This window comes from Gracilinanus agilis, chromosome 2 (assembly GCF_016433145.1).
Source record: "Gracilinanus agilis isolate LMUSP501 chromosome 2, AgileGrace, whole genome shotgun sequence".
Classification (NCBI taxonomy): domain Eukaryota; kingdom Metazoa; phylum Chordata; class Mammalia; order Didelphimorphia; family Didelphidae; genus Gracilinanus; species Gracilinanus agilis.
In genome coordinates this window covers 18,983,779-18,992,871 of record NC_058131.1, presented here as the reverse complement: position 1 = coordinate 18,992,871, position 9,093 = coordinate 18,983,779, and the positions used below count along the sequence as shown (strand labels likewise).

Genomic DNA, 9,093 nt, shown 5'->3' with positions numbered 1-9,093 from the left:
CCCTGGGCCCCGGCCAACGGCCCCTCTCCTATGGAGGAAGAAGAGGTGCCCCCTGGAAAGCAGAGGCAGCGGCCTGGTCCAAACATAGATTCCTGGGTGCTGAGCAGAAGTCCTGGCTCAGCCCGCCAAACCAAGCACACCAGCCTTCTTAAGCCTCCTCCGGCCGGGCTTGGGTGGAAACAAAGGCGCTGCCGCCTTTGCCAGTCAACATGGCGACTTGATAGTGACCTTCGAGGAGGCTTCTCTGTGCAAAAATCCTCGAAGAGCCGGAAGAGCCGGAAGAGCTGGAAGAGCGGGCCTTTCCACTGCCCAACCTCTGGTTTGGGCTTCACCAAAGGCCCCTGGCCCTCTGCCGCTTTGGGGCTGTTGACTGAGCTGTCGAGTGGCTGCGGAGCCCCAAAGCGCTCCTGCGTCCCCCAGAGCCTCTGTCCGACAGGAATGATTTGGGCAACCTGCTTGAAAAATCCCACACCCAAACTTCTTCCTCCCTTAGGGACCTGCTCGCTGGCTCCACCTTCCATTCTGGGGCTGGCACAGCCGCGGGGAACTTGAGCTTTGAGATTCCAAAGGCTTCTCTTGGTCCTTTAAAGAGTTGCCGTTGGGGGTGGGGGGGGGAATGCAGAAAGGAAGTGTGACTTTGCTTTCCCATCAGACTTCTGTGAAGAACCAGAGGCCATTTAATGTGGGAAATACACGGGCATTTGGGGAATGGTGATGCTTAGAAGGTCAAGGCAATCCGTGTCTTTGGATTAGTCTCCATCATTAATTAAAAGTAACACAGAATATTCTATAGTCCAATCAGCCACGTTAAAAAGGACCAGCGGTCAGAAACCAGCGTTTCCTTCACCCACTAAGAAAAAAAGAAAACAAACCAACCTTTTATCCATTTCAGGAATATGAAGTTTTATCTCGATATTTTATCTACCGAAGCACAAAGGCATGGTTTATCCCAGGACATCGCTTTCGTAGTATTTCAACAAGTTCTATTTGGATACTTCGGCTCCATTAGTGACACCAGCAGCAGGATGGGAATGCACTGGCTCAGGCCACAACTGAGAGCCTTGCCTCCCTCTCCCAACACCACCCTTTGTTCTGCCTCTTCCTTCTTCAGCTTCTGTGGTGCTTGAATTCACTTGGAAGCATTGTTTTTAAGTCCTCTGGAGAATAACTTGGCTATAGGGATCTCTTCTACTCCGCCATCTTGGTTTTGTGATAGTGGAAATTTGGGAGTCCTTGAACTAATTTTGAAGTCCCTGATCTAAACTTCCTGTGGACATTTAGGACTCTTTGAAAACTACACTTCCCATGATTCCTTTTACATAATGAGGTGGACAGGAAGTGTGATAATGTAGTCAGAGGTATAAAGACTCAGGTCAGGATTGGCACACTCCTCTTTCCTGCTGAAGCAGTATGGTGGGCAGAGATATGGCAGGCATTTGAACTAAATCTTAATAGGCACATGGCTTCAGTTTTCTAAATGGATTTCAATAAACCCTTTGAAACCATGATATTTTCAATTCTGTCCCTCTCTATTAATTTTATTTGTTAATTTTGCCATCCCTTTATATTGTCCTTCCCAGTGTCCTCTCCAACTTTCACCAGACCCATCTCCATCTTTTTTTTTTTTTTTAACCCTTACCTTCTGTCTTAGAATCAATACTGTGTTGGTTCCAAGGCAGAAGAATGGCAAGAGCTGGACAATGAGGATTGAGTGACTTCCCCAGGGTCACCCAGCTAGGAAGTGTCTGAGGCCACATTTGAAAGCAGAAAAGGTTGGTCTGCCAAGAAGTCTTCCTTGAATTGTACAGGATATGAACATAGAAAACATACAAGTATATATATATTTGCACATACACATGTACTATTTCAGTGATTCCCAAAGTGGGTGCTACCACCCCCTGGTGGGTGCTGCAGCGATCCAGGGGAGCGGTGATGGCCACAGGGGCATTTATCTTTCCTATTCATTGCTATTAAAATTTAAAAAATTAATTTCCAGGGGGCTAAGTAATATTTTTTCTGGAAAGGGGGTGGGAGGCCAATAGTTTGGGAACCACTGTGCTATTTGAATATATGGAAAGTGAGGATCACTTCTGGTGGCATCAACACTTTAGTGGAATAAATACTATTCCAAAGTTTGGGGAGGCTTACTCATTGGTCACCTGTTCGAATTCCTTTCCCTTTATGGTCTGGGTTCAGACTCTTCCTTGCAGGCTCTTTTCTGGTAATGTTTCATCCTTGGAAATAGGGAAACACTCCCTCCTGCCCTCGTGCCCTGCTTAGAGATGCCGTGGAATCGAACGCAACTTTGAGCACCATCGTCTTAGAGTCCGGCACAAAGCCAGGAAGAATTCACCGTGACTAGGCAGCAGCATTCACGATAAAAGGCTTGAAGCTTGAATGTTTTATGAGGCTGTGATGCATCGAACATCTTTGGGAATTAAAAAAATGCTGTCTCTCTCTTTCCTAAGCTTTTAGCGAGTCAGCACCCTCCGAATGACCCTTCCTGCGCAGGCCCCGGGTCTCTAGAGCCGACCAGCATGCCGTGGGATTTCTCCTCGAACTCGATTCCCTGCTGGAGAGGATCTGCAACCCCGCCAGACGTCAGCGGGCCGTACACGCACGGCGACGCCTTCCTAAGCTCATGCGTTTGGATTCTAGTTCACTGGAAAATGTGGGTGTCGACTGCCAGGGAAAACCGTTTGTTTTAATGTCATTCAAACTACCGAGCAAAGTCTCTTCCAAGGACCACACCGAGACTCCAAGCAATGTCATGAATTTCTACTTTATTGATTCTCGGCGTCCATCAGTGCCCACTAGGTGTGCCAACGTGGGGCTGCTACAATAAGGAAAACGAAAGGCTCCGGGGACTCGGTGGACATCCCACCCCAGTTTTCCAAAACGAGAATCACTGACTTTGAAAGGAAACATCAATCTGACACAGAACAGGCTTAATTTAAACACATTCCCATCTTTTCTCAGTTCCTAACAGTAAAGCCCATTCTTTCAGCCACAGGTTCCCAAATTCTCCTTCACTGGCCACATCGCTTGCCATAGCAAGGTAGGAACCACGGACAGAAATGGCCAAACACCGAGCGGACTTTCAAGGCATTAATATCACACGAAGATGTGGAAGTTGTGGGTGTTTATAGTGCTTTGAAGACCTATTTCTGCGGTCGACTCTCCTAAGTGACAACTGCTTGTCGTCTACATTTATTACGTGGGCTTGACTGTGAAATGTAAACAGACAACAGCCAGCAGGTCAGAGGGAAAGGTCATCTCATCCCTTTTAAAATCCGTGGGCACACTGCAACGTCCGAGCAGAGCCAATGAACTCTCTTCACAACTCCTCACCCAGGGCCTGACTTGCCAGGGCACACACACCGCTAGTTAGTGTCTGAGGCCACATTCGCACCCAGGACCCCTCGTCTCCTTTTTTAAGGCATCAACTTCTCCAGTTACATCGGCTCTTAGCCCGGGGTGCATGGATAGATTTCAGAGGGTCTGAGGGCTTGGATGGGGGAGGGGGAGGAAAAGAAGCTGCCCTCCCTGAGGGTTCTCCACAACAGGCCTCGTCCTTTGAGGTTCTGCAGGCCCATCTTTGGCCGACTATCCACCTATTCCTAGCTTGATCTACCTTTCACTGCCTGCGAACCAGGACCTCAAGGCTAGTCCTCCTTCTGCTGGGCCGGAAGGTTCTTTCTGCCAGAAAATGACTTCTGAAATGACAAAACCTACAGCTATGTGGATCAGGGACTCAAAATGGTAACCGGCCAATGACCCCAGATAATGCCGAGCAAACGCCAGCTGGGACTTGCATATGGCATTCGCCAGCCTCGGACCGGGGAACTTTAGACCCTTAACGTTTCTGCAATGGGAGTCAGGCCCGTGCGAAAGACAACGAATCTGTCATGCTGAAAAAACGGAATGTCATTAGATTTCCTATTTGGCACAAGTGAGTTGGTAACAAAATTCCCAATCACCGAATATTCCATTTGGTTTCTTTTTTTTAAATTTCACTAGAATAAATCCCTCTTTGCTACTTGCTTTCTTAATTCCTTGAAAATCATCAGGGAGAAAAGGTAGGCAGTGAACCCCAGGAGGAAGCAGCAGTTAGGTCGGCCGCTCAGGCTCTTCTTGCTTGCCTCTCTGAAGCAGGGGAGGAGGGCCCTGGAGTGCCGGCTTACTTGGACTCGGCTTCCCAGGTTCTGTGGGAAACAGAACTCCATGGGGCCCCTCCTGATAAAAGCGAGCCCAACAGAAGTTGTTCATCAAGCAAGGTTTTAGGAACTAATGCCAGGAGGATCTAGCTTACGTTTCACTGGCAAGCGTCAGTGGGAGAGGGAGGCCCCGAGGGATGGACAGGACCCAAAGAAAAAAGCAGGTCGGCTTGGCTACCGCCACGGACCCAAAGTCCTTCACGTTCTTCCTTCTTCATGGAAGAAGAAAACAGTGTCTTTGTTGCTGAGAACAGAATGATTAGCCTCAGTTCCAGCTCTGGGGAGCACCTCCTTCGAGCTGGCCTGCTCGCCCCATTCCCCCCCTGACCAAGGAGGCTACTCCCTGGGGGTCAAAGTTCCAAAGGTGCTCGATTTCAGAGCCCTTTGCCTTGGGGGACACGGGGAGGGGAGAGAACATCCTACCGATTTTTGCATTTGGGGGACTTTCATCTTTAGAGAATTTACATCAGGGAGGGAAGACTTTGCCCTCTGCACTATTTCATCCAACAGTGAATTTATATTACTGGAGTATCGAAGGAAATCCGACTAATAGCCAAACAGTTCTCAAACGGTTGGGTAAGCAGCCCAACTTGCACATCCCATCCCTGCATCCCCCTTTAAAATCATGGAGAGGAGAAGCGAGAGCACAAGAAGGAGACTCCTTTCTGGGTTGTGACCTAACGTCACTGGAAGAGGATCCCCAACAGCGTGTCTCAAACGCTCCAAGTTTGCACAACCCGGATTTTAGAGGTGGGGAACGCACCCACGCTGGGTTCTAATTAGGTTCTCCTGAATATGGGCTTGCTTTTTGTTTTCAGAATACTGAAGCATCTGAGCCTGGGGCCCAAGGCCTACACTCTCCTGTCTGGCTTCACGAGAACTCTGCTGCTGCCTCTTTATACCAGAGAGGAGAGGCCCCACCAGCTGAGTACATGGGCGCCCCTTTTAGTCGAGTCTTAAGGCCCCAATTTAGAGGAGGAAAAGTGGCCAAAGAAACCAGACAAGCGAGCTCTGGAGTTGTTGACCACCTCACTCCTCGGAGAGTGCCAGGCACTGAAAGGGGACCCAGGAGACAGAAGATGGGATGGAGAGACAAAGGCCGTCCTTTGGTGGTGAAGGAGAGAATGTCTGACTCGAGGCGGGGTTTATCTCAACACAAAGGAAGCAAACACATTCTTGAAGTCTGTCTTTTGTTTTTAAGAAAAAGGAGGGGGTGCGCCTTCCTCATCCTCACTCAAATTCACCCTAATTCTGTACACACGCACACGCAGGCCAATCCACACTTCACATGTTCTAGGTCTCTTCCTCCCACTCGTAAAGTCTGTCAACTCTACCCTGGTCTGGCCTCTGTTTGGGACTTTAAAATCTCTTCCATGAGACCCTCGAGCAGCAGGCCTGAAAATAAATAAAAACCAAAGAGTCACTTCCCTAATGTAGGCCGAGGAAGGAAGCAGAACGGAACCTCGGCCGCAGCTTTCTGTGTGAGCACAGAGCCTCCCTCGGGGGCAGCAGACAGAGGCCTCTGCATCCCCGGCTGGGCCTGGGGTCCTCCCCGGCCCCCGATGGGAAAGTGAGTTCTCTTTAACAACTGTTTAAAACCGAAAACCTCAACAACTGCTGGCCACAACGTTCATTCAGACCAAGTGTATTTCCCCTCCCTAAGCAGCTTCCAAAAATAAGTGGCCTCACCATACTGCTGGGAACGCAGGCTTTTTAAAAATGGTTTTGTTGTTATTTTAAGGGACCGGATGGGGAGGAAAATAAGGGGGAGAAATGAGAAGAACCCCTGAGGCAAAAATGGCTTTTTCTTTTCCTAGTGTCCTGGGGCGCCGCGGCCCCGGCTCACAAGGCTCCGGCCATCTTCTGGGGTGGAAGGCCTTCCTCCATCCAGAGGGAGGCCGCAGAGCTGCCCCACAGCACCCGCCGGTGAATTCGCCGCAGACGCAGCAAGTACAGCAGGATGGACAAGAGCACAACCAGGAAGCAGGCGGAGAACAGGTAGTGGTTGTAGACGAAGGAGACGCCTCGCCAGTGAGCGTGGCTGGCCCGGAAGTTCTCCTGCTGAATGTCTCTGCCCGAGCGGAGAGAAAACAGGAAAAATCATCGATGGAAGGAGGAAAGTGGGGCTCATTCACTCACTTAACTATTCTGTGGAAATCTTAAAGCTCCCTCCCTGGAGCCGGAGAGAAGCGGCAGAGGAAGAACCGCTCCGAGGGGAGGAGGAGAGCGCAAAGATTTCAGTTAGCCTTGGAAGCTGGCACGGCATCCCCCGCTTAGCTGGGATCAGAAGCAGCCTCGGACCCCCGTCGTGGCTGAGGAGGGGCAGGCTTCCTCCCCGGGACGTGGCAGGCAGGAGGCCTCGCAGCCACACCAGGACGTGCCTGACCCGTCGCTGGAGGCGGCAGCTGGACCCATCAGCTCTCAGCCGTGAGGAGAAGCCACGACGGCAGAGCCAGCAGGGACTAAGGCAGCTCGGCTTCCTCGAGCCCCACTGAGGGGGTCACACAGGAGGAGGGAAGGCAGGGGAGGGGGGGAGCTGGCTGAGGGATCCTGCGTCCCCCAAGGGGAGGGTGACCTCCCAGAGCACTTTCCCCAAACAGGGAAACGTGGCGTTGCCCATCCGCTGGTCTGACTGCAGTCACTTCCCCGGGCCTGGAGGCGGCACCTCGCTAGCCTGCTGACCCCATGCAAGAGACGGTGGCTCACCAGCCAAGGGCAAGAGCGGAAACCAACCCCAGCAGCCGGTGTGAGGCCTCGCGGACAAAAAGGGAACAAAGCAGGGCTTGAAGCGCCTGGACACGAGGGCAGGAGGCCCCTATCAAAGGCCCATCACGGCTGACCCCTGGCCAGAGCCAGCCACAGGCCGGCGTGGGCTCCGAGGTGCCCCACCGTCATGGCCGGCCCTCCCGTGTTCCAAGGAGCCTCCGTACCTCAAAGGTAGGAACCGGGTTCTGTACAGGATGGCTCCCAGGGTCCACTGCACTTCCTTGTCATAGACCTGCAGGGCCGTCTTTAAATTGCTATAATTCACTGGAAATGAGAAGCCCCTGTGAAACACCTCATACATCCAGGCAGATTTAAAGCACTGATACCTACAAGTCAGAAGAGGAAACAAAAATGAAGCTGGGTTTCTCAGGAACAAGAAACAACTATCAAGGAGAAAAAAAAGAAACAACTAGGGAGAAGCCTGGGGGCCTGCTCCACCGGGCCTGCCCTCCGGCCTGGGTTCAAGGGCTTCTTTTAAACCATGAAACCCAAAGCTGTCCTGGGGATGGTCTGTCATCCGGAGAGCGCGCAGGTCACGTCTGCTCAGGTGTAGACACTCCCTAGTTTAGCACACAACCTGGCCCAGGGCCCTGCGTCGTGGCGGAGGCTGGCTGTGGGAGCAGCCCCGCTGAGGGGCATCCAGCCCCCCAAGAATGCCTCTAGAAGAGGGCCCCGCCGGGATGGGCAGCCCTCATTCCAAGCAGGTCCCCCTGATGGGAAGCTGGACCAAAAAGCCTTCCAGTGTCTCCCCCTGGGCTTTTCTCCACCCCCTCCCACCTTTCCTTCCTCTTTCCTTGACTCACTTTAGCCTGTGCAGGTCGGCATGAGAAGCGTAGAGTCCTTGGTCAAAGCGTTCCCGTAAGATGGACCACTTGGTTGCACAATAATCCTAAAGGAAAGCCATTAGAAAGACTCCGTTACTGACAGTGGCTGCCAGCCCTAAAGCAGGCCTCACTGCACGCTCCGGACAGCAGCCCCAACGCACATTCTCTGGCCAGTTTTGGAACGCGCCTGAATAACTGCTCTGGATGTTCAGGAACCATCTCTCGCGGCTGGTTTCTGATTCTCAGGTAGCCCCGGAGCTTGCCCTCCCTCGCCCTCTGCCAGGCCTCTCCCGAGGCTTCCAGGGCACCACAGAGTAGGGTTTCCAACGGCAGGAATGCCACCGAGCTGCTGTTCTGCCCCTGCTCTCCGGGTTAACCTGGCAGCAGCAGCACGGGCCATGCGCCAGCGGGTTGCCATTCCCCCCACAATCCAGAGAACGTGGCCCTTCTTAACTCCATTACCTTGGCAGCTTTAATAAACTTAGCAGCATTGTAATCTCCCCCCATTCTTAACACGTCCTCAGTGCAATAGTAGAATTCTGAAAAGCCATAGAATTCACTGTTCTGGAAATGAACCGGAGGCTGATAGACCCCGTTGAGGGAAGTCTGAGTCTCGTTTGTCTTGTTCATGAAAGGCTGGAGAGTCTTCCGGCACAGGGTGAAGTCTCCAGTTCCCCGCAGGTACAAGGTTTGCCCATTCTGCTGAATTTCATCCTGAATGTCTAAGGGTAGGCAAGGGTCCAGGTATGGAGTGTCAGAAGTTAGACCTGTCTGCTTACTCAGGAGCCTGCAACAGGGAACATTTCATGATACGACAAAGAATGAACATTCACATTGACACAGTGCTCTGGTGTTACAACAAGTTTTCCCAGAAATTATTCTGGAAGAGATGAATAAAAAAGCATGTATTAATATTTGCTATGTGCCCGGCACTGCCCATTTCACAGATGTGAGGACGTAGCAGTGAGTAAAGAAGAGCGCTCGCTTCCAGGCCAAGAACGGAGTCCACCACTGTCCTACCACCCAGCTGATGCTCGAAAACTGCCTTTTGGGCCAGCAGCATTTGGTCTATAGCTAAGCAATCAAATCTCTGGGCGACTCCGAGATCTGTCCAGCTAACGAGATTCTGCCGCATATGGAGTCAAGGACGAACTGGAGATCCACAAAAGATCCAACTTAAATGAAACATTTATGTTGGGGATGCGTCTGGCTGTTACAACTCTGTAAAGCGTCTAAGGGGGCTCCACTTCTTGGCCTGCTTAGCCCGACCCCTTGGGCCAGGGATC

The 9,093-nt window shown here is 51.7% G+C and overlaps 1 protein-coding gene across 2 annotated transcripts in view; it reads right to left on the bottom strand.

Moving 5' to 3' along the window:
• Nucleotides 1-2,766: 2,766 nt before the first annotated feature.
• Nucleotides 2,767-9,093, bottom strand: part of ENTPD4 (ectonucleoside triphosphate diphosphohydrolase 4) — a 28,339-nt gene continuing 22,012 nt past the window's right edge. For both annotated transcript variants that reach the window (XM_044663017.1, XM_044663018.1), the window contains exons 10-13: nt 8,270-8,594; nt 7,787-7,872; nt 7,148-7,309; nt 2,767-6,288 (exon numbers count right to left, since the gene is read on the bottom strand). In XM_044663017.1, coding sequence (XP_044518952.1) covers nt 6,060-6,288; nt 7,148-7,309; nt 7,787-7,872; nt 8,270-8,594 — 802 coding nt within the window. In that variant the 3' untranslated portion in view covers nt 2,767-6,059. The remainder of the gene's footprint in view (nt 6,289-7,147; nt 7,310-7,786; nt 7,873-8,269; nt 8,595-9,093) is intronic.